This window comes from Ovis aries, chromosome 1, assembly GCF_016772045.2.
Source record: "Ovis aries strain OAR_USU_Benz2616 breed Rambouillet chromosome 1, ARS-UI_Ramb_v3.0, whole genome shotgun sequence".
NCBI classification, from domain to species: Eukaryota; Metazoa; Chordata; class Mammalia; order Artiodactyla; family Bovidae; genus Ovis; species Ovis aries.
In genome coordinates, this window is record NC_056054.1 from 63,220,821 (window position 1) to 63,246,963 (window position 26,143).

At 41.2% G+C, this 26,143-nt stretch overlaps 1 protein-coding gene across 5 annotated transcripts in view; it reads right to left on the bottom strand.

The window, feature by feature from the left end:
- COL24A1 (collagen type XXIV alpha 1 chain) overlaps positions 1–25,809 on the bottom strand; it is a 393,929-nt gene extending 368,120 nt beyond the window's left edge. Inside the window, exons 1-3 of one of the 5 annotated variants that reach the window (XM_060400630.1) lie at positions 25,722–25,809; positions 25,153–25,283; positions 13,411–13,475 (exon numbers count right to left, since the gene is read on the bottom strand). In XM_060400630.1, coding sequence (XP_060256613.1) covers positions 13,411–13,475; positions 25,153–25,208 — 121 coding nt within the window. In that variant the 5' untranslated portion in view covers positions 25,209–25,283; positions 25,722–25,809. Of the gene's footprint in view, positions 1–13,410; positions 13,476–25,152; positions 25,414–25,497; positions 25,598–25,717 lie in introns of those variants that run through there. The other 4 variants (XM_004002153.6, XM_060400613.1, XM_060400622.1 and 1 more) reach the window with 4 other exon arrangements.
- Between the last annotated feature and the right edge of the window lie 334 nt (positions 25,810–26,143).

Consider the following 26,143-nt stretch of genomic DNA (forward strand, 5'->3'; position numbering starts at 1 on the left):
CAGATTTGCATAATGACAAATAGATCCTTTCTCATGGTGGAGAGTTCTGACAAAATGTGGTCCAGTGGAGAAGGGAAGGGCAAACCACTTTAGTATTCTTGCCTTGAGAACCCCATGAGCAGTATGTAAAGGCAAAAAGATAGGACAGTGAAAGGTGAACTCCCCAGGTGGGTAGGGACCCAATATGCTACTGGGGATCAGTGGAGAAATAACTACAGAAAGAATGAAGAGATGGAGCCACAGCAAAAACAATACCCAGCTGTGGATGTTACTGGTGATGGAAGTAAAGTCAGAGGCTGTAAAGAGCAATAGTGCAAAGGAACCGGGAATGTTAGGTCCATGAATCAAGGCAAATTGGAAGTGGTCCAACAGGAGATGGCAAGAGTGAACATCAACATTTTAGGAATCAGTGAATTAAAATGGACTGGAATGGGTGAATTTAACTCAGATAACCATTATATCTACCACTGTGGGCAAGAATCAAGAATCCCTAAGAAAAAATGGAGTAGCCATCATAGTCAACAAAAGAGTCCAAAATGCAGTCAGTTCAGTTCAGTCGCTCAGTCGTGTCTGACTTCTTGCGACCCCATGAACCACAGCTCATCAGGCCTCCCTGTCCATCACCAACTCCCAGAGCTACCAAACCCATGTCCATTGACTGGGTGATGCCATCCAACCATCTCATCCTCTGTCATCGCCTTCTCCTACTGCCCTCAATCTTTCTCAATATCAGGGTCTTTTCAAATGGGTCAGCTCTTTGCATCAGGTGGCCAAAGTATTGGAGTTTCACTTTCAACATCAATCCTTCCAATGAACAAACAAGACTGATTTCCTTTAATATGAACTGATTGGATCTCCTTGCAAGCCAAGGGACTCTCAAGAGTCTTCTCCAACACCACAGTTCAAAAGCATCAATTCTTCGGCACTCAGCTTTCTTTATAGTCACAACTCTCACATCCATGCATGACCACTGGAAAAACCATAGCCTTGACTAGATGGACCTTTGTTGGCAAAGTAATGTCTCTGCTTTTTAATACACTGTCTAGGTTGGTCATAACTTTCCTTCCATGGAGTAAGTGTCTTTTAATTTCATGGCTGCAGTCCATCTGCAGTGATTTTGGAGCCCCCAAAAATAAAGTCTGACACTGTTTCCACTGTTTCCCCATCTATTTCCCATGAAGTGATGGGACCAGACGCCATTATCTTCGTTTTCTGAATGTTGAACTTTAAGCCAACTTTTTCACTCTCGTTTTTCACTTTTATCAAGAGGCTCTTTAGTTCTTCTTCACATTCTGCCATAAGCATGGTATCATCAGCATATCTGAGGTTATCAATATTTCTCCTGGCAATCTTGATTCCAGCCTGTGCTTCTTCCAGCCCAGCGTTTCTCATGATGTACTCTGCATATAAGTTAAATAAGCAGGGTGACAATATACAGCCTTGACGGACTCCTTTTCCTATTTGGAACCAGTCTGTTGTTCCATGTCCATTTATTGCCAAATTCAGACTGAAATTGAAGAAAGAGGAGAAAACCACTAGACCATTCAGGTATGACCTAAATCAAATCCCTTATGACTATACAGTGGAAGTGAAAAATAGATTTAAGGGACTAGATCTGATAGAGTGCCTGATGAACTATGGACAGAGGTTTGCGACATTGTACAGGAAATAGGAATCAAGACCATGCCCAAGAAAAAGAAATGCAAAAAAGCAAAATGGCTGTCTGAGGAGGCCTTACAAATAGCTGTGAAAAGAAGGGAAGTGAAAAGCAAAGGAGAAAAGGAAACATATAAGCATCTGAATACAGAGTTCCAAAGAATAGCACGGAGAAACAAGAAAGCCTTCCTCAGCAATCAATGCAAAGAAATAGAGGAAAACAATAGAATGGGAAAGATTAGAGATCTCTTCAAGAAAATTAGAGATGCCAAGGGAACATTCATGCAAAGATGGGCTCAATAAAGGACAGAAATGGTAGGGACCTAACAGAAGCAGAAGATGTTAAGAAGAGGTGGTAAGAATGCACAGAAGAACTATACAAAAAAGATCTTCATGACCCAGATAACGATGGTGTGATCACCAACCCAGAACCAGTCATCCTGGAATGTGAAGTCAAGCGGGCCTTAGGAAGCACCACTATGAACAAAGTTAGTGGAGGTGATGGAATTCCAGCTGAGCTGTTTCAAATCCTAAAAGATGATGCTGTGAAAGTGCTGTACTCAGTGTGCCAGGAAATTTGGAAAACATATCAGTGGTCACTGGACTAGAAAATGTCAGTTTTCATTACAATCCCAGAGAAAGGCAATGCCTAAGAAGGCTGAAACTATCACACAATTGTACTCATCTCAGCACTAGTAAAGTAATGCTTAAAATTCTCCAAGCCAGGCTTCAGCAATGCATGAACCGTGAACTTTCAGATATTAAAGCTGGATTTAGAAAATGCAGAGGAACCAGAGATCAAATTGCCAACATCTATTGGGTCATCAAAAAAGCAAGAGAGTTCCAGAAAAACATTTACTTCTGCTTTATTGACTATGCCAAAGCCTTTGACTGTTTGGATCACAATAAACTATGGAAAATTATGAAAAAGATGAGAATATAAGACCACCTGACCTGCCTCCTGAGAAATCTGTATGCAGGTCAAGAAGCAACCGTTAGAACCAGACGTGGAACAATGAACTGGTTCCAAATTGGGAAAGGAGTATGTCAAGGCTGTATATTGTCACCCTGCTTATTTATATGTAGAGTACATCATGCGAAATGCCGGGCTAGATGAAGCACAAGCTAGAATCAAGATTGCCGGGAGAAATATCAAAAACCTCAGATATGCAGATGATGCCAACATTATGGCAGAAAGTGAAGAAGAACTAAAGAGCCTCTTGAAGAAGGTGAAAGACGAGAGTGAAAAATCTGGCATAAAACTCAACATTCAGAAAATGAATATCATGGTATCTAGTCCCATCACTTCATGGCAACAGATGGGGAAACAATGGAAACAGGACAGGCTTTATTTTGGGGACCTCCAAAATCACTGCAGATTGTTACTGCAGCCATGAAATTGAGAGATGCTTGCTCCTTTGAAGAAAAGTTAGGACCAACTTAGACAGCATATTAAAAAGCAGAGACATTACTTTGCCAACAAAGTTCCATCTAGTCAAAGCTATCACTTTTCCAGTAGTCATGTATGGATGTGAGAGTTGGACTATGAAGAAAGCTGAGCACTGAAGAATTGATGCCTTTGAACTGTGGTGTTGGAGAAGACTCTTGAGAGTCCCTTGGCCTGCAAAGAGATCAAACCAGTCCATCCTGGTTTTTAAAGGAAATCAGTCCTGAATATTCATTGGAAGGACTGATGCTGACTCTGAAACTCCAATACTTCGGCCACCTGATGCGAAGAACTGACTCACGAAAAAGACCCTGATGCTGAGAAAGATTGAAGGTGGGAGCGGAAGGGGATGACAGAGAATGATATGGTTAGATGGCATCACCAACTTGATGGACGTGAGTTTGAGTAAGCTCCGGGAGTTGGTGATGGACATGGAAGCCTGGCGTGCTGCAGTCCATGGGGTCGCACAGAGTCGGACACAACTGAGTGACTGAACTGACTGAATAAAAATCAGTCTTCTAAGCCTGCAAGGCTAATGCCAGATATAAACACAGACATTTCAACCTCACTTGCCTTTCATTTGAAACCTGTATAATAAGCAGTATTGATATTATCACTAGCTAAGAGAAAAGAATTATGGGCAGAGGGAAGATGAGGGAGAGATGAAAAGAGAGATAGACAGGAAGTGGGGGGAGGGAGAAAAAAAGGAGAAATGGCATCTCTGTAGATGCTAAAACTATGACTCATACCCAAGCATGTAACTCACTCCAGTGGCTATATAATTGACTCTATGGTGTAGAAAATAATGTCTAAACCAACAGACAAGGAGAGTCAATGTCTATACTTGTTTCCTCAAATCCTGTGCTGTGCTAAGCCACTTCAGTCGCCTCTAACTCTTTGTGACCCTATGGACCAGAGCCCACCAGGCTCCTCTGTCCATAGGATTCTCCATGCAAGAATACTGGCGTGGGTTGCCATGCCGTCCTCCAGGGGATCTTCCCAACCCAGGGACTGATCCCACAGCTTACATCTCAAGTACACAAGAGCCAAAGACCCATTTTACCTTTCACCTGTCAACATTCAACAATACTCTATCACAAACTGGAGGAACAAGGATAGCATCATGTTTATCTTCCAAATGTAAAAATTCTTACACCTCTTAGAAGTTGGTAACACAAAAGATTTCAAAGAAAGTTATTAATTTTCAGATAACAAGTTATGAGTAATCTCATTTAATGGAGTATAATAAAATACAGTAATCACTCATTATTAAATAACTTAATTAATATAAAATAGCACTCATGTTAGTTGCTCAGTTGTGTCTGACTCTTCAAGACCCCATGAACTACAGTCCACCAGGCTCCTCTGTCCATGGAATTTTCCAGGCAAGAATGTTGGAGCAGATTTGCCATTTCCTTTTCCAGGGGATCTTTCTAACCCAGTGATCCAACCCCTGCCTTCCACATTGCAGGCACATTCTTTACCAACTGGGTCACCAGGAAAGCACTTAATTTTGACAAGTTCTCACTGTTTAAAATTTTCATATATGTTGGTCAATTAAGTCTCCAAAGCTATATTTTTTTCGTCTGTAAGAATGAAAAAATAAACTGATTGTCTAAAATAAAATCAGAGTTGTAAATCAGAAAGATCACACAGGCCTTAATATACTTTTCCTTGGCAAATTACCCAAATTGACCAGATTAACTAGGTAAGTACCCACTACCCACTTTCTACTGTTCTGTATAATCTCAGCCAAATTGTCTTGCCAGAATTAAGACTCAAAGATAGTGCAACTACAAACTGACACTTTCCATGGGCACTTGCCATCTACCTCTACACGGATTTAACCATGTTCTGCTATAGTTGCTGATCTTCAACACCCTCTGAAAGGAATTCAGGGTGGAGAGCAAAAATGAGCCATTTTGTGCTCTGAGAAAAACTGGCAGAACAGGTCATCAGATAGATATTTTCAGAAGCTGATTTTATGAGCCTAATTCTTGTATCTCCTCATGTCTAGAAAAGCAGGAAAGTCCTTCATGGTAACAAATGTTCATGATTAGCAGAAGCCTTCTGCAAAAAAATATATGCTTGACTGCATGTATTTCCCCTTCATCAAAATTATGTATATATTATGGATAGATGTGAGAGTTACACTATAAAGAAAGCTGAGTGCCGAAGTATTGATGCTTTTGAACTGTGGTGTTGGAGAAGACTCTTGAGAGTCTCTTGGACTGCAAGGAGATCCAACCAGTCCATCCTATAGGAGATTAGTCCTGGGTGTTCATTGGAAGGTCTGATGTTGAAGCTGAAACTCCAATAGTTTGGCCACCTCATGCGAAGAGCTGACTCATTTGAAAAGACCCTGATGCTGAGAAAGATTGAGGGTAGGAGGAGAAGGGGACGACAGAGCATGAGATGGTTGGATGGCATCACTGACTCAATGGACATGAGTTCGGGTAGGGTCCGGGAGTTGGTGTTGGACAGGGAGGCCTGGCGTACTACAGCTCATGGGGTCGCAAAGAGTCAGACATGACTGAGCGACTGAACTGAACTGACCTTCCTCCTGCCTCTTTTGCAGCAGTTCCCCAGAGCTGTCTAAAATGGTGTCTCTCCAAGACTTCAGTCCTCATTTTGCCCCATATAAAACAATTTTCACAATAGGCTTCCTGGATTCCAGCTCACTGAGTTAAGGAACTAAAGATGTTGTTTAAAACCAACTATTTTAATTTCTTCATACTATTGGTATATGGAAAAAGGAAGTTGTTCAGAGTATTTTTTTTTCCTACTGAATTTATCATATACTCATCATATATATAACAGCTATGCACTAAGCACTTTACATGTGTTATCTCATCTTATCCACACAATGACCTTCTTCTTACATAGTAAGAATTATTACCATCTTCATTTTGAAGTCCTGAAATCGAGGCTCAAAGTATGTAAGAAACTTGATCCAGGTCATATAACTGATAGGCACTAGAACCTGGGCACAGACCCAGGCTGCTGGTTCCAGAGCACCTACACCACAATGACTGGGTATGTTCAAAAAGGAAATGTGACTTTAAAAAGTATTCTTAATATAAATACACCTATTTTGGGTAAAGAAATAAAAGCAACTTATTTGTAAAATCAGGCTTCCTTGGTGGACTAGTGGTACAGAATCTGCCTTCAATGCAGGAGACCTGGGTTCAATCCCTGGGTCAGGAAGATCCCCTGGAGAAGGAAATGGCAGCCCAGCCCACTCCAGTATTCCTGCCTGGAGAATTCCATGGACAGAGGAGCCTGATGGGTTACAGTCCTTGGGGTTGCAGAGTCAGACACGACTTAGCAACTAAACAGCAACAACAGCAATTTGTAAAACGAGCAATGAAGCTCTACCTATGTGAAAAATTTTTGGTTAAGTGTCGGGGTTTTCACAGAAAATGCTTGGAGTTACTACAACTAGAATGAGCTGCTTCCTACACACACATTTTGGGTTAATACTTCCACAGAAAATATCTTTTGGAGACAAGTATTTTACACAGATTTCTACACATGTGGTTTGCACACCAAGCAATCATGAACTGGAGAATGCTGTGTATATTGACAATTAGTTTACATGCCATATGGTGTAACGTATTATGTAGAGGTGTTACAACTATGCTTATCTCCCTGGCCACCAACCCACCAACAACATAAGGAAAGTAGACTATTATGTAAGAAAAGGGATCATTATCTGCCAAATTCTCAGAAGACTCAACCTTAAACAATTTTCTTTTGAAGTATAATAGAATCATTTTTTCATTTGGTTATACCAAAACTATGGTTATAAAACAAATGATTTATGTTTATTAATATAATACTTTAATGGTCTTAGCTGTGCTAAAATGTAAATGAATAACAAAACATGGAAAATAACAGATGCTTATCTCTGCTCAGTCTTAAAATTTCACTAAAATGGGAATAAGAAAATGTGGTTTAAAACCATATGGGCAAAGTAAAAGGGTAGAAGAGACAACAGCAGGTAAGAGACATCAACAAATTTTTGAAAAATGAAAAACAGAGGAAGGAATTAGCAGAGCTGAGAAAACTGAACACTAAGGGCTTGCAGAAGCAATAAATAATAACAGGCAGGCCAGTTCACAAGGCAAAGTCCTGACAAAGCTCAAGAACCAAATGCACCAAATCACTGAATTCAGCATAAGGCATCATTTGTGGGAGGGGGAGGGCTTGAGAGTCTGTATAAGAAGCTTTGAGAGTAAAATTGAAGATTAAAGCTTACTTATGTACTAGAGAGACACTGCATAAATCCTAGCAGAAGATGGAAGAGAAGTGCCATAATGAGAACAAGTGAATTCAGTAAAAATCTACATACTAAATGGTGAGACCACCCCCTTTTCCCCTCATAAGAACCTCTTTATATTGTTTAACTCCAATAACAGTGGCAACCAGGATTATATTCTACAAGTAAGAAATTGGAGGATTCTTCTCTGAGCAAACTGGATAGCCTTAGACATTTGCAGTCCAACAACAAACTGGCCAGCAAAGCTCCTAATTTTTCACGCTCTAGGTAAAATATGCCAGTTAAAAAGCCCACACATGAAAAATGAGTTCCCAAGCATATTTTTATTGCCTTGCTTTTAAATTAAAACATAAGTACTAGAGACTTAAGAACTTTTCCAACATAAAAGACAGATTAAAGAAAGCCAAAACTTGTGGGAAACAAAGATAATACAGGGAGCAGAACAAAACTTCAACAAAATTATTTTTATCTTTGGAGAGCTGAGTAGATATTGCATCAAAGAAATAAGAACAAAATTTAAGGCACAATCAGAGTGAGAAATCTCTTTAAAATTTAAATACAGCATTAGTAAAAAAATTTAAATATTTGAGAATAGTGACTAATGAAAATCTGATATAAAATGGAAAGAAAATAAAAATGGAAAATCAGAGCTAAATAAATAAATAAAAATAAGGCACTCAATCCAGGAGATCAATATCTGACCAACAGAACTTGCAGAGAGAAGAAATAAATATGTCAGAGAGACAAAACTAAGATAGGAAAATTCCCAGAAAATGAAAGATGTTTCTATTACATTGAAAAGGCCTAATGACTACCCATCAGAATATATTGAAAAAAGACCTGTACCAAAACATATTATTGCAAAATTGTAAAATATTGGGGATAAACATGATCCTAAGGTTTAAAGTGGAAAGTTAAAAGGTAACATATAAAAAATCAAGAATTAGTAAAACATCAGATTTCTTAACTGCAAGCCAGAAGACAATTGATGCAAAAAATAGTTTAAAATTCCGACCAACAACTATTTATAGCCTAAAATTCTATACCCACCTAAACTCCCCTCAAGAAAATGAGTAAAATACAAAAAAAAAAAAAAATCTCAGAAATGCAATGTTACAAGGAGTATACCATCTAAGTACACATTCTCAGGATGCTACCAGATGATATGCTCCACTCAAATTAGGTAATGGACAATGAAAAAGGAAAATGAGTTCCAAGACACTGGATCTAACACAGATGAGAGACATCAATTCTACAGACAATTAGACAGCTCTCAGTCCATTCCAACAGAATGTCAGTTTCCAGAAGAAATATCTCCAAGGGTGGGAAAAAAATCAAATGATTAGAGTATGTGGTGCATTTTTTAAAAAATATTTTTCAAAGAGTTTTAAAACTCTTTTGGGATATCTGAGAATTAGTGACAGTGCCATAGAACATAAAGCAACAACAACAACAAAAAAGAGGAAACGAGAAAATTGAGAGACTAGAAGAAGAAGAGGGGGCATTAGGTCAGTTCAGTCACTCCATCATGTCCGACTCTATGCGACCCCATGGACTGCAGCGCACCAGGCTTCCCTGTCCATCACCAACTCCCGGAGCTTACTCAAACTCATGTCCATAGAGTCAGTGATGCCATCCAACCATCTCATCCTCTGTCATCCCCTTCTCCTCCTGCCTTCAGTCTTTTCCACCATCAGGGTCTTTTCAAATGAGTCACCTCTTCAGGTTGCCAAAATATTGGAGTTTCAGAGTCAGCATCAGTCCTTCCAATGAATGTTCAGGACTGATTTCCTTTAGGATGGACTGGTTGGATCTCCTTGCAGTCCAAGGGACTCTCAAGAGTCTTCTCCAACACCACAGTTCAAAAGTATCAATTCTTCAGCGCTCAGCTTTCTTCATAGTCCAACTCTCACATCCATACATGACTACTGGAAAAACCATAGCTTTGACTAGACAGACCTTTTTGGCAAAGAAATGGTCTCTGCTTTTTAATATGCTGTCTAATTTGGTCCTAACTTTTCTTCCAAGGAGAAAGCATCTTTTAATTTCATGGCTTCAGTCACCATCTGCAGTGATTTTGGAGCCCCAGAAAATAAAGTCAGCCACTGTTTCCACTGTTTCCCCATCTATTTGCCATGAAGTGATGGGACCAGATGCCATGATCTTCATTTTCTCAATGTTGAGTTTTAAGCCTACTTTTCCACTCTCCTCTTTCACTTGCAACAAGAGGCTCTTTAGTTCTAATCTGCTTTCTGCCATAAGTTTGGTATCATCTGCATATCTGAGGTTATTGATATTTCTCCCAGCAATTTTGATTCCACCCTGTGCTTCATCCAGTCCAGCATTTTGCATGATGTACTCTGCATACAAGTTAAATAAGCAGGGTGACAATATACAGCCTTGATGTACTCCCAGGACAACTCACCTTGTGCCAGTAAAAAGCATGTTGTGGGTGAGGGGCCTGGGAATTTTGAGACACTCTCTTTCTCTAATTAGGAGCCAGCTAGTAGCTATATAGTGGAGCATGGCCCTGGAATGACTTTGAGGAGATACCCCACGTCCAAGGTCAGAGAAGCCCCAGCAAGACAGTACGCACTGGAGTGGCATCTGCAAGGCACAGGAGCGGCTCTGAGGAGATAACCCACATTCAAGGGCAAAGGAGAAGCCCCTTGCTACCCCTAGCAAGATGGTAGGAGGGGCGAAATTGCATTTAGAATCAAACCCCATACCCGCCAGAGACACTCTGAGGGCTCAAACAAACCTTGTGCATACCAAGACCCAGAGACCCCACAGAGACTGAGGCAGAACTGTGTTTGAGGGTCTCCTGTAGAGGTACAGTGGACTGCTGCAGGGGCAGGGGCTCTAGGTGCAGTAGACGTGGGTATGGCATAAGCCCTCTTGGAAGAAGGTCGCCATTAACCCCACCATGGAGCCACCAGAACTCACACAGGACTGGGGAAACAGACTCTTGGAGGGCACAAACAAAACCTTGTGTGCACCAGGACCCAGGAGAAAGGAGCAATGACCCCAGAAGAGACTGACCCAGACTTGCCTGTGAGTGTCCAGGAGTCTCTGGCAGAGGCGTGGGTCAGTGGTGGCCTACTGTAGGATTGGGGCCCTGAGTGCAGTAGTGCCTACAAGGACCTTTTGAAGGAGGTTGCCATTATCTTCATTACCTCACCATAGTTTGGCCTCAAGTCAAATAACAGGGAGGGAACACAGCCTGCCCATCAAAAGAAAATTGGATTATAGAGTTACTGAGCATGGCCCCACCCATCAGAACAAGACCCAGTTTCCCTCTCAGTCAGTCTCTCCCGTCAGGAAGCTTCCATAAGCCTCTTATCCCTCTCCATCAGAGGGCAGACAGACTGAAAACCACAATCACAGAAAACTAACCAATCTGATCACGTGGGCCACAGCCTTGTCTAAGTCAGTGAAGGAGGGGCATGGGATAGTATAAAAATGTTAAATACTCATCATCAATAAAAGGAAGTCAATATAATATACAAGCATATTATTAAGAACTATGGATAGTAAAGCCAAAAGAAAGTGCTAAGAGTTTGGGTAAAGAATTTGCAGGATTAGATAAGGTCAGGGAATATTATTTTCTGTTACATGTTTTGCAGCTCAACTTGATTTTTAAACTGTATACTTGTACTAATACTTTGATACTTTAAGTTTTGGAAACTACTGTAAGCACCGATAAATATATTTGTTTCTGAAAACTCTAATTTGGGATCATCTCTTTCAAGGAGGCATATTCAGCAGTGTTAAGGTTACAAATGATATTTGTAACCATTATCAAATCACAATTTCTCTGAAAATATTTTTCTAGCCTCCTGATTAGACATTGTATCATCCTATTTCAACAACAACAATTTTAGGAAAATAGTACTTTTAAGTTTCTAATAACATACCACAATTTTCATTTCATTTTTGTGCTCGAAAGTATTCAATTTTATAAAATCAAAGAAGTTTTAAAAATATTTTTCTTTTTGTTGAGAACTCGAAATAAAATGGTAGAGATAAATGAAATTTTAAAAGGTGTTCACCCTGAAATAAAACAGCACATTTTGTATTCTATAAATGAAACCTTAAGGTTAAAAGAAAGATATTTCTTTCATATACTCCCTTCACTGGTTCTGAATTTTTAAAAATGTATTCATAAATATTCAGTTTTCCTTCTTCATTTAGGTTTTCAATATTTTGATAATGACACATTTTATAAATTATTAAACTCATAACACTAACAGATGGCAATTGTAAAACAACGGGATTTATAATGGAAAGAGGTGGTTTTTTTTGGTTTGGTTTTGGTTTTGGTTTTTATTTGGGGCAGGGGGCCCGAATGGTGCAGCTGTGACAGATCCAGATTCAGATCTTAGCTATATAAGCCTGGACCAGCACCTTCCTTGAGCCTCAGTTTCTTCATCTATAATAATCACCCTACTGGTTCATTATGAGGATTAGAATAGCATATGTAAAATTCCAGCAAAGGACAACACATGAAATAGATATTAATAATGACAATTCTCCTTTCCTTATCTTCTCTGTTGTCCAAGAGGCTTAATTTTAAAGACTCTGTAGACTCTGCAGCCTAAGTACCTGAGTTCAAATCTTAGTTCTTCCATTATTATTAGCCTGCAACCCTTGGGGTAGTTATTTATTCTTCTTAACCTTGGACTCAGAAATTCATGGGCGTAATTATAAAAACCCTGCGATGAAGTGGTGACGAAGAAAACATATATCCTGCTAGCACAGTGACTGGTACTTAACAAGTTCTCAGAAACTAACTAATAAAAACAAGAAATTGAAAGATAGTTTCTCTCTGCAGTTCAGCTCAGTTCAGTCGCTCAGCTGTGTCCGACTCTTTGCGACCCCATGGACTGCAGCACGCCAGGCTTCCCTGTCCATCACCAACTCCCAGAGCTTGCTCAAACTCATGTCCATCGAGTCGGTTATGCCATCCAACCATCTCATCCTTGGTTGTCCCTTTCTCCTCCTGCCTTCAAACTTTCCCTTTTAGTTTAGCAAACTAAAGTAACAAATGACTTGGTCAAGAATAGCACTTCATGAAGTTACATGTGACCTGATTTAATGACCTTCCCGTAAAAGACAATTAGAAAATGCCTTCTGTGATACATTTTAATCCATATTTGTGTTACTTGACAGAATACTTACCTTTGTCCACCTATCAGTTTGGTCAGAGTACCACCCCCTCTGTGCTCTTTCTACCTACAGCTATTTTACTAATATTATTCAATAAATTGACCAAATTGACAAGTGACTCCTCGCTCGTTGAAAAGTTGGTTCTATCAAGTGAGCACTTTTTTTTTTACCCTTTGACAACGGCACATGTTTTGTTTTCTTTTTCACTTTGGAGCCAGAGGCATTATTTTTTATTCACATTTCAATCATTGGCAATCAGGATATTATGTGGTAAACAGAAAATATTATTTAAATGCTGTTTAATAAATGAATAAATTAGGATATACATAGATACCAGAAACTCTATCACCATACTATCAGAGCAACTAGCTACCAAACAAAAACAAAATTTGAACTATTTTCCAAATCTCTCCATTTGAATTAAATGAAATCCCAAGCCCACTAGTATGCAAAATTTTGTTTCTTAATGATGTAAGTCTAGATGGAACATTTAGCATATGCTTGCGTTGTTTCAAGAAGTGCAAAGGTAATTCAGTCACAGTTTGCCACCCCCAATAACTCCCACTTAGAATGAAGTCACAAACAAAGTCTTTCTACTATACAAAACTTCCCTTTTACAGAGAGTTTTCTTAAAAATGTAAGTAATTTCACAGACAGATGATATGAGTAATTTCTTAAAGGTCATATTTCCCCCAAAATTGGTTTTTTCACCCTTACATTCTCATTGTCCTCTGTAAAGAATTTTTTATTCCTTAATGCTGAATTTAAGATTATAATGACTTTAAAGTTATATACTTTTGCTTTCGGGAATCCAATTTTTTACATAAACAAATAAGTAACAAGGTAACATTCTTACCTTGATCTTGTGCATGAACAGTACCCCCTGACACACATAGTACAATAAAATGAAGAAGCAGTTTCCTAAAAATAAAGAAAAAATTGGGAAAAACTTAGTTGGACATTTATGACCTATAAGTTATAAAACCCAAAATAAACTCTGCTGCTACTGCTACGGCTAAGTCACTTCAGTCGTGTCCAATTCTGAGAGACCCCATAGATGGCAGCCCACCAGGCTTCCCTGTCCCTAGGATTCTCCAGGCAAGAACACTGGAGTGGGTTTCCATTTCCTTCTCCAATGCATCAAAGTGAAAAGTGAAAGTGAAGTCGCTCAGTCGTGTCCAACTCTTAGCGACCCCACAGACTGCAGCCTACCAGGCTCCTCCATCCATGGGATTTTCCAGGCAAGAGGACTGGAGTGGGGTGCCATTGCCTTAGTAAAGGATTAAGAATGAAGCTATTTTTAATTAACACAGTATTTTAACACTAATACTGATTAAAAGCAAGAGCCCTGAATTCAAGTTTTGGTTTTGTCACTATGTGTCTTGGGCACCCTATTTAATAATCAGTCTGTGCCCTAGTGTTTCCATTCATTAAATCCATCTCATAAGGTTTTTTGAAGATTAACTAAAAAGCTTCATTTCAAGTACCCAAAACAGTACCTGGCACAGAGGAAAAACTCAGTAAATGTGAACTAATACAGGTGAAATTATTATAAGTGGTATATATTATGTCAAATCACCACAAATGCAATTTTACACAAAGTAAAATTATTGGCAGATTGGCACAAAATACAACTTACAGTCACTTAACTACAGTTATTATAAATTTATGGGATCAGTTATTTGTTTAAACATTTTTACATAAGATGTATGTGAAAATTATATTCAAATCACTTGTACTAGATTCATGACTGATTCTAAAAATATAACAACCTGTAGATATCAGCAATGACCACTGTGATTAGCATAATTGTAAACACCATACTCAAACCAACTACAAATCAAAATGTTCATTCACATTGATTAGTGACATAGAAAATACTTTACAATTTTTTAGCTTAATCAAACTTTTCATAGATTTTGTTGATTAGTCTTCATAATTGGCTTTATCTGCCTCTCAGCTGAAAATCAGAGATAGTTTCAAAAAGTAATGAGCATGCTGAAAATATTTTATAATCTAGTTTTTCTTGCTAATATAGACTCTGATTCTGTTCAGTCTAACTCAGAGACTCCCCAAATGATATTTCTGAAAACACAGTTCTGCAAGGAGTGATGACAAATCCCTTTGAAAATCAATTTTAGGTTCCTGCTGTGCTAGCAGGAATCGGTACATTTTCTATATATCACCAAAGCTATGTTTTTACCTTTGTCAACAAGAACAAGAAACATGTTAATGTAAAAAAGTGAGCCAATAGAAAATTATACTATTTATTTATAAGTCAGACACGACTGAGTGATTTCACTTCAGTATATAAAATGTATACTATAAATTTATACTATTTGAACAGAACAGTTTTTAATAGACTTTGATAAAATACTTAACTGTTATTAACTATACAAATCAATTTTAAATCATAGAAATTTCAACTGATATGTGCAAATAGTTGAACCATCTATTTAAATGAAGCCTATAATAGTTTCCCATATATGGTGTCATCCATGAGATGTTTCTCAAATGTTAGTCTGCCAACATTTTTGGGTTTTTGTGGAAAATCCAGATTCTGGGCCTTCCCAGAGACTTCATAAATTTGAAGTGGATCCTCAGCATGTACACATTTTTAACCAAGTGATCTAATACTGACTGTGTATGTACTAAACTCTGAGAAAACACAATTTAGAATATTTACTGTTAATAGTTACATTGTACTTAAAATAACCCAATATTAATACTTTGCTTAAATCGCATATCTAATTTATAATATGACACAAATAAGATTTGACCTTTAAAAAAAAATTCTTTTCTGCTACTCCAGATCATGGTTTTCAAACAGGAGCATGTAGCAAAAGATTCTGGGCTCCACCCTGAGAGTTTCTGACTCAGTAGGTCGGGGTGGAGCTCAAGAATTTGCAGTTATAACAAGTTCCCAGGCAATACTGATGCTACAGATCTGGGGCATCATACTCACAGTTCTGGAACAGGTGATGCTCAAGAGATGGTGTGAGGCCTACTTGTTTTTCAGCTTCTTACCATAGCTGATTAGTGGACTCACCTGGTGACTTCTAAAAACTACTAATACTTGGGTTGGCCCTCCCCAACCTCACCCTCAGAGATTCTGACTTTAGTTTGTTGTTACAGGGATTTTTAAACAATTCCCAGATGGCACCCCACTCCAGTACTCTTGCCTGGAAAATCCCATGGATGGAGGAGCCTGGTGGGCTGCAGTCCATGGGGTCGCTAAGAGTCGGACACAACTGAGTGACTTCACTTTCACTTTTCACTTTCATGCATTGGAGAAGGAAATGGCAACCCACTCCAGTGTTCTTGCCTGGAGGATCCCAGGGATGGGGGAGCCTGGTGGGCTGTGGTCTATGGGGTCACACAGAGTCGGACACAACTGAAGTGACTTAGCAGCAGCAGCAGCAGCAGCAGCAGATGATTCTAATGAGGAAAGTTGAGGACAGCAGTGTGAAATGAAAATGATTTCCTTGGATCCTCCAGGATGAATCGTAATGTCCTCTAGAATTTGAGTAAAAGAAGGAACTTTCCCTTTCAAATCTGTATTTTCAACTGGCAGCGTGTGCATCAGTAAGACTAGAAAATAGCTCAGGATTCCAGCCACTGAAGGAGAGTATATCCGGATTATGCTGTTTTAATAGAAAATGGAACAAGAAAGGAAGCACTTCTCACCTGCCCAAAGTAATCCAGTTCACTGAGAGTTTAGAAACAACGGAAAAGGCACTGTTCCGTTCCAAATACAGCTAAAGTACAACTAGCACTATTCACCAGGCAATTCAGTCAACTCATGGACTTCCCCAGTGACCTCAGGGGAGAAAAATGGAAGACAAGAGTTCTTTCTAGACATGTTAACAAGTCTATTCCTGGCGTGAGGCAGGAAAACCTGAACACATCAAATATCATCCCTTAGCCAGGTGATTTTAGGAGATTATGACAAGTCAGTTGAGTCACACCTTATATAAGTGTACCTACTTACTAACTTGATGACTAACAGAGAAGTAGAGATCAATGATATAGAAGAGATTTTCTTTATCTTTTTCTAATTCTGCCCCAAACAGAGCCAACTGCTGGGCGGTACCCCAGAGGCCTGCAAGCCTTAGAGGTGCCCAGCCACTAAACCGAGAGCCCAGAAACAGAGAGAGAGACATCAACGGCTTGTTGAAAAGGGGTCTTAAGAACCTGAAGGGAAAAAACGTCCTGGAGCAATACCTCCACCGTGCCCAGCAGACTGCAAGCAGGACACGGCTGTAACCTTCCAGAGGAAGGGAAGGCTGCCATTCATGGGGCAGAACTGCCGTCAGCTTGGCTCATCAGTTACCAGGGAAACCGGGGGCAGGGGCAAACAGGTAGGCAGTTACTAATTAAGTCCTACAATTAGGAAGACTCGATAATCACGAGAGTGAAGCAGGAGCTGGTGGAGCAGAAGACAGACAGGGAGCAAGAGGATCGCCATCTTGAATGGCCTAACCATACAACTAAGGAAGAATAGGAACAGTTTAAGTTCCTCACCAGGTGTTCAAGGTCCTTATCATTCAACTCCAACCTCCTCTTTTTTTAAAAAAAAAAAAGCAATAAATAGGGACCAATTACATCTGACACCCCAAAGCTCCAGCCACAGCATGTTTTTCTCTATTCTATGGACAAACTTTGTTAAGTGACTGAAAAGATCTCAGTCTCCATCTATCAGAATCTTAAGTATCATCAAAGCTTAATGTGAACACCCGCTCCATGAATTTTTCCCATCATCCCTAGAGAGGACTGCATCTTTTCCTCCCCTTTGCACTCTTGATGCTTTCATTATAAATTTAGTATAGCCTATATGTGCTGTATCTTTTATGATTAATTAGTAATAAATATCTGAGCAAGTAACAGGTCTTCACCTTTTGTCATTTTCTTACATAAAATTGACACAATAGATATGTTAAAACAGGAACAGAATAATAGTAAGACTGAGAAATTTAGTTCTTCCCTATGAACCTAATTCTTTTAACACTTAGGAAAAGTTAAGTAAAATAGGGGCACTTTTAGTTAGATGTCCAAAGAGAGAAAGAAGAATTAAAAATATATATATATACCTTCTGTGATAGGGTAAATGGAAGGCTTCTTTTTCATTTTAACTGTTTTTCTCATCTCTGAAGTGGGAATACAGAAAAGAGATCAAACCTAATTGATATAATCAGCTTGATAAAGAGCCCAACTCTATCAATGAATAAAATAATGTTTAACAAATCCAAGCTTTCTGGGAAATGTCTAGTTAAGTTTGCACTTGTTTATTTCTTTGCTTTTGCACTGTCCCCCAATGATTTTACACTTATAATACATTTACTTAATAAAGAAAAACTATCACACTTCCACATTAGCAAATGATACGAGTTCTCAAGGGTAGCAGTGTTTTGCGCTTCTACCCTGTTGTGCTGTGCTTATTGTACTAGACATGCTGGAGTCCTTAAATAAGTTAAAACTAAAACCGTAATAAGTTGTTGCAGAGAAAATAACATGGTTAATAAGAAAATAACAATGGACTAGGAGTCAAAAGATTAGTCCTAGATCTATTTCAAACTCATTATGTGAGCTTGGGTAGATTATTTCAAGGTTTTGAGTCTCAGCTGACTCATCTATTATGTGATGACAATATAAATTTTATATTTTAAATTCCAAATATAAAAGCCTAAAATTTGTGTGTACGGTAGACTCCTATTAATATTCTGGCATAGAAGACAAAGATCAAGTTACACTCTTAGCAAAATGTTCTATAAATCATCATATACAAAGGGCATATTGTTTAACCACAACTGGGAAAAGGTCCTCTTACAGTCCTGGCCAATTCTTTTTTTAATTAAGTAACCTAAAATAGTCTACTAAGTTTGCTAATTTGCTCATATATTTAGTTAACCCTAACAAAGTCCCCCCAGAGAAGGCGATGGCACCCCACTCCAGTACTCTTGCCTGGAGAATCCCATGGACAGAGGAGCCTGGTAGGCTGCAGTCCATGGGGTCGCTAAGGGTGGGACACGACTGAGCGACTTCACTTTCACTTTTCACTTTCACGCATTGGAGAAGGAAATGGCAACCCACTCCAGTATTTTTGCCTGAAGAATCCCAGGGACGGGGGGAGCCTGGTGGGCTGCCATCTATGGGGTCGCACAGAGTCAGACACGACTGAAGCGACTTAGCAGCAACAGCAACAAAGTCTCCCTTTTTCTTTTTTTTTCTTTTTCTTAAGGTGAAGTAAATATCTCCTGGAGGAGGAAATAGCAATCCACTCCAGTAATCTTGCCCGGACTATCCCATGGACAGAAGATCCTGGTGGGCTAGTCCATGGGGTTGCAAAAGAGTCAGAGATGACTGAGCAATTCAACAACAAGAACAAAAAGTCTAGTTAGTATATTAAACATGAATATTTTTCAAATATTCAAATCATGCCTGTTTTTGTTCACTTTTTTGTATGTCTGGACCAAGTGTCATTAATGTAAAGTAACAGAAGTACATGTACTTACACATTTAATAAAATCAGACTAGGTCTGACAAAAACTGACAATATAGTAGGAGATATTCAATAAATGTTCAGAAAATATAATCCATAATATTAATATTGGAGGATATCTAACAAAATGTGAAATACTCTGTGTGTCCGGTCTGCTAGCCACATTTTCAGTTTGACATAAGCCACAGTCAAAACATAACCAGACATGTGAAGGGTGAAGTCCTAGAGGAGATCAAGCAGGAAATAGATATCCAAAGACCATACTCAGAATATTTAAGGAATTAATATCCACCTCCAGGCATCTTCCCTAAATAATTCTTAGAGCTATTCAAGTTTCTCTTTATCTGAAGGGTCTAAGTTACCTTAGGGGAATTTCAGGCATCCTTTTGTTTAGGATACTCATGAGACCCCCAGGTTTTATGATATATGTCTTCAAGCTACTGATGGTCATTCCTACACAGGTTTAATTTGTGATAAGGAACTTTTGTAAAAAGTGAATTGGAGATTTTCATTTAAACCAATTGGAAAAAGTAAACTAATCTGAAAAACACACACTTGTAATATACATCAAGAATTTCAACAATTTCCATCACAGTACATTTACAAGCCAAAAAATTCTCCAAGTCATGACAGCTTTACAGATTTTGCTCTTTACTAGCTGCTAAGATCCAGAAATAGTAAAATTTCTATCCTTTGTTCCCAAAGTAATGGAAAAACAGTTCTTATCCCAGTAGTGGGGATAAAGTTGGATGATTCAGGGAATAAAATATTGTCAGTAACTTACACAAAATGAATTCAATTCAATAAGTACTTGTATACCTAACCTAGTGTGAAACATAGTAGAACTTTTGGTTAAATTCCAAACATACTGGCAACTTCTGAAATAGAAAGAAGATAAATGCTTAAGGATTTCAAGTGATCAAAATACCTAGAGTCCAGTCAGTAGCAGGGAAGAAATATACACACACATATATATAGTCTCTCCTTGAAATACCACAGAGATTGTTAAACTGATTACTCCCTAGAAAAGTTTCTGGCACATACTATTGTTGCACAATTGCACTCATCACACACACTAGCAAAATAATGCTCAAAATTCTCCAAGTTAGGCTTCAACAGTACATGAGCCGAGAACTTCCAGATGTTTAAGCTGGATTTAGGAAAGGCAGAAGAACCAGAGATCAAATTGCCAGCATCCATTGGATCATAGAAAAAGCAAGAGAATTCCAGAAAAACATCTACTTCTCCTTTATTAACTATGCAAAGCCTTTGACTGTGTGGATCACAACAAACTTTGGACAGTTCTTCAAGAGATGGAAATACCAGACCATCTGATGTGCCACCTGAGACATCTGCATGCAGGTCAAGAAGCAACAGTTAGACCCAGACATGAAACAATGGACTGGTTCCAAATCGGAAAAGGAGTACATCAAGGCTGTATACTGTCACCCTGCTTATTTAACTTATATGCAGAGTGAAAAGTGAAAGTCACTCAGTCATGTCTGACTCTTTGCAGATTATACAGTCCATGGAATTCTCCAGGCCAGAATACTGGAGTTTTAAACACAGGGATTAAATCCAGGTCTCCCTCATTGCAGGCAAATTCTTTACCAGCTGAGCCACAGAGTACATCATGCAAAATGCTGGGCTGCAAGAAGCGCAAGCTGGTAACAAGATTGCCAGGAGAAATACTAATAACCTCAGCTATGCATATGATACTACCTTTATGGCAGAAAGCAAAGAGGAACTAAAGAGCCTCTTGATGAAAGAGAAAGAGAAGAGTGAAAAAGCTGGCTTAAAACTCAACATTCAAAAAACTAAGATCATAGCATCCAATCCCATCACTTCATGCAAACAGATGGGGAAACAATGGAAACCATGACAGACATTTTTTCTTGGGCTCCAAAATCACTGCAGATGGTGACTGCAGCCATGAAATTAAAAGATGTTGCTCCTTGGAAGAAAAGCTATGACAAACCTATATAGCATATTAAAAAGTAGAGGCATTACTTTGCCAACAAATGTCCATATAGTCAGAGCTATGGTTTTTCCAGTAGTCATGAATAGATGTGACAGTTGGACCTTAAAGAAAGCTAAGCACCAAAGAATTGATGCTTTTGAACTTTTGAACTGTTGGAGAAGACTTGAGAGTCCCTTGGACTGCAAGTAGATCAAATCAGTCCATCCTAAGGGAAATCAGTCCTGAATATTCATTTGAAAGACTGATGCTGAAGCTGAAGCTCCAATTTTGGCCACCTGATGCAAAGTACTGACTTACTGGAAAAGACCCCAATGCTGGGCAAAACTGAGGGCAGGTGGTGAAGGGTATGACAGAGGATGAGATGGTTGAATGGCATCACTGACTTGATGGACATGAGTTTCAGCAAGCTCTGGGAGTTGGTGATTGACAGGGAAACCTGGCATGCTGCAGTCCATGGGGTTGCAAAGAGTTGGACAGGACTGAGCGACTGAACTGAACTGACACTACTGTTAAGTAAAAGATTTTTAAATGAATGAATGCATCAAATCTTCAGTCAATGAGATTATCAAGCTGTCTCGAGTTTCAATTGGTATATAACTCCTCTGACATTTTCCACCTGCACAGTGAACCCAAGATCAAGAAGTCAGGTCATCTAACCTCCATTTATTTAGCTCAGGAAGTAAAGAGTTTTCATGATCTAGTCTCTGTTTCTCTCTCCAAATCCTGCTTCAACCACTTTGCCCCTAGAATGTGTGTTCCAACCAACTTCATTTCTTCTGGGCCCTCAAATGCACCATGCTGTCTCACCTCTGAGCCTTTTACTGTTCTGTCTGTAAAGTTCCATGCATTTTGCACTTATGTCTCAGTCTAGATTTCATTTCCTCTGGTTAGCCTTTCCTTCCAATACTACCCCTCCCTATCTTCCCCAACTAACAAGACAGTTAGATGTCCTTCTGTATATATCCTTATGTCATTTTTTTTTTGCTGGTTTCATGGTTTATACTTGCTTGTTTCATTTTTTGTTTCCTATATTAACTGGGCACATTGGAAGGCAGCAATTGTGCTTCTGTCTTACTCAATCATTGTATCCCTTCTGCCTAGAATCATGCTAGACACATAGTGAACTCAGTGAACATTTGCTGAATAAATCAGTAAATGAATGATAAGTGAATGAATGATGGAACATTAGCCTTTTATGAGAATGAAAATGAAATCATCTTCACTTCTCACTCAGAATTACAAATTCTAAAATAAGTCAGAGTTGCAAAGCATGGCAAGAAAACTAGTACAGCTATTCTAGTTCCTATAATACGATTTATCATTCTCTAGCTTCACAGTTTATCAAGCACAGTGTATAAATAACTCAAAATTACTTACTATAAATTACAATTCCTCTTCCTAAGACATCCATTTGTTTTAAACATTTATTTGAACACAAAGATAATGAGGCAACTTTAAAAACAATTTCATGCAAGCTAGGAAATAGACCTTTATATCCCAAACTTTGTTTATACTTTTGTTTACAGAAATCAATGTACTTATCATTCTTAGTTTTTTTCATTAATTCCACAAATTCACATTAGGAATGTGAATCAAAATAAAAGCAGCTCTATGAAATAAAATGTCTGTAAGAATCTAGTTTTATTTTTAAAACTGTAAATATTTCTGGGTGACTAATCAGAATTGTGATTTTTTAAAAAACCACCTCTGCTCTTACAAAACATCTGGTGGAAAATTAAAACCTCAGGGGTTACATTAGGCACTGTAAGGTTTAATTCAGTGGCCTGACATTATCATCAGCTAATCAGCTGCTTGTCCCTAAGTCCCTATTCCTATGAGGTTGGTAGCATTTATTTCAAACTGAAGAACTCTGAATTCTTTATGGAAACTGGATTTTTTTCAAGAAACAATTTTCTCAGCTCAATTGGTAACTACATTTCCCCACTCTACATGCGTGTGGCTGAAGCTGTGAGGGGTTGCAATCTGATGTAATCTTGAATTACCCTCAATTTTCTGCAGTTCACCCTCACTGGGAACTGTCATGGAACAAACTTGATATCACAGGCGTGTGCAAGGCCCCTGGCTGGAGGCTGCTTGGGGAACAGGAGAGAGGAGGACCTTCACACAGGATCCTCTACCCATCTGATGCCTCTCCAGGAAGATTCTTTTCCCCAATTACTCATAGTCTAACTTTTCCTCAGAAGTTCCTCAGAGTAATCCATTCTGTTTGGTTTCTCTGCCTCCCTCCCCCCAATCATCTGGACCCAATTTACAAACCCCAAACTGCCCAAGAATGTATGCAGGACCTTTTCTGGGAGCGTCTGGAAGGGAACTGTAAACCAGACAAGACAGGGGCTAAGGAGCTGAAGATCTGTAATCTGCAAGGTTGGTCACAACTGCCAAGGGGAATGTTAGTCAGCAACGTGGGCTTCCTGTTGGGGCCAAGGGAAAGCCCTAGGGGTGGGCCCTGGCAGGGAGGGCAAGAAGGGCACATGGATGCAGGGGAACAGGGAGGGCAAGGAGCGCAATGGATGGCCGGGGACGCTGGAACGGCGGAACAGGAAGTGGAGGACCTCATCCAGTCTCTCGGGGTGGCTCTGGAGCCTCAGAGACCCAAGTCTGATTCTATCGTTCCTCTCACCCTGGTCCAGCGGTCCTCAGGATCCGCTGCACTCCCTACCCTGCTTTCCAAGGCAGGTCCATGCAAGGTGCTTTCATCGAGAGCAGTGGCGAGAAACCTGTCTGGAAAACTGATGAGCCCTGCGTGAGCAGCTCTGGGTCCAGCGGCCCGCAGGGACTAACCTCTTCTCGGACCCTGGAGGAGAAGTGTCAGGAATCCCGCTCTCCCCCTTGCCCCGGGGGTCCTGGGCACACCCTTGCATGGACGCACGTGGTGGCTGAGGTTTTGAGCTTTCCCGCTCACTGATTCATTCTGCAGCGGGCTCTTGGGTATGTGCATCCTCGTCCGTGGGGAAGCCGGCTGCCCGCCCAGGCTTCCAGATGTGGAAGGAGAGAGTGCGCGAGCCCCAGCCAGGCTCGGCTGCCAGCGGCTGGGAAGCACATGTTCATACAAACACTGCCACAAGGCGGTCTTTCTCTGCACTCCGCCTCTGCCTGCCCTTAGCTGGCACCCTCAGTCCTGCCCCCCTGCCCTCCTCCTTCCTACTCTCCCCGTTGCAGCCTAGTAGCAGAGAATGACCACAGCCGCCCTCGTCCCTCCTGCCCCTGAGGCCAAAACCAAACTTCTATAACCCACTGACATCTTCCAGGAAGCGCCAGGACAGCCAGCCAAGGCCACGCGCCCCCTACCCTTCATCCACACTCTTCTCCCACTGAGGCAGTGGGAGCCGGTACAATGCCCAAAGAGCAGATGCAGTGCCAGGGAGGGCCGGTGAGATCACTCCCTGGGAGCAGCAGCCCCGGGGGCCCCCCCGCCCTCCCCTCCGGGGTCCAGCCCCTTCCCCAATGACACTCCAGTGAGCAGGGGGCAGCCTGGGCCCCAGGTGGGCAGCACGTTTGTTGGCCTCCTAACGACTAGAGGCAACTGCCTCTGTGTCTCATGATTCCAGGAGCTCCGTGATGTCCGAGGTTTTGTGGGCACCCTCTCCCCCATTAGGCAACCCTGCCGCATGGTTCAGGCTCCGCGCACAGAGCCCAGGGGGACCGCGAGCACCCCAGCAGTTCCCAGGCTGGATGCCCGAGGAGCACCGAAGGGAAACAAGACCTCAGCCAGGGCCCTGAGGGAGGAGAACGGAAGGAGGATGCGAGGGCAATGGGAGCTGGAGCCCGGGCGGGCGTCAATGAGTCCAGCTCCGGGGCTGCAAGAGCCGCTACCACCGGCCTCGGGAAGTGAGCCAGCGAGCTGTTCCTCCCGAGCCGCAGGATCTCTTTAGCATAAACTGTCTGAGAGACCCGCTGGCAGGAGGCTTCCTTTCAAGCACGGTATTTTACAAATTGAGGAGACAAGGGGAGGATGCTGCGGCTGTTCGCCGGCTCCCAACTTCAAAAAAAAAAAAAAGTGCCAAGTAGCTAGGGCGCAAATCTCTAACTGGCTCAGCGGATCCAGGGGGTGGGGAGAGCTGCTGGTCTAACCCCTGCCCCGCGGGTGGGCTACTTACGATTTTGCCGTGTGGGAGACCTGTCCACGCCTTGTCCTGTGGGCTCCTAAATGCATTTGTATGCATTTGTCCTTACAGCGGGGCGCTAACGGAAAACAGAAGCCAACTCCGAACTGCTAAGTGTGCAGGTACTGTCCATGAAAAAGGGGGAAAAAAAATCACATGAAAACGATGCTCTAAAACCTCAACAATAACCAAAAAAGGGAGGGACAGATGGAAGAAGAGCAGAGAAATAGCACCGGGCGGGTAGACGGCTAGGCTGCCCAGGGCCCCAGCTCGGTAGCGGACAGGCCCGGGGTGGGTGAGGGGGAGCGCTCCCCTGGGAGGGCGGGCAAGGAGGGACACCTCACTGGCGGGCTGCAGGACGCCGGCAGCAGCGGGAGCTCGGCTGCGAGCGCAGCCCTCGAGTTCACTTGCGGTTCAAAGGCGACTCCGTGACTCCAGTGGAGTCCTCCGCTTTGGGCCTGGGAGGAGAAAGGAGTGGGGGGAGGGCAGGAGATGAAGTGGGGGAGGAAGTCCTTGGAAACAACCCGCGCTGGAACATTTGTCAGACAAGTACACACACCCACTTCGGAAATCTTGTCCGTGCGAGCTGGCCGGTGGCAACTGCAGGCGCTCGGCGTGGACTGCCGCCGGCTGCTTCCCCTGGAAGAAGAGGAGCCCAGCAAATCCGGCCGGTGTTAAATTTCACCGCTCCCTGACTTGCAATGACATCACCAAACACAGTGCACACCTCCCCCTCCACCCCGCAACCTTCCCCCTACCACGCGCCTAGCTGGGGCGCCCCAGTCCGCAAGCTCCCGGGCCCTGGGGCGAGCTCGCAGCCACTGGCACCGCCCAGACACTCCCGCTTCCCACACATTCCCGGGCTTGTAGGTGACTGGTATCCTTCCTCCCAAGCATCCGTGTACCGTTTCCTTTTTCAGCAGTCCCCAATTTGATGTTTTCTCCCATTTGATGTTTTCTCTCTTGCTGTCTCCCATCCCCCCTT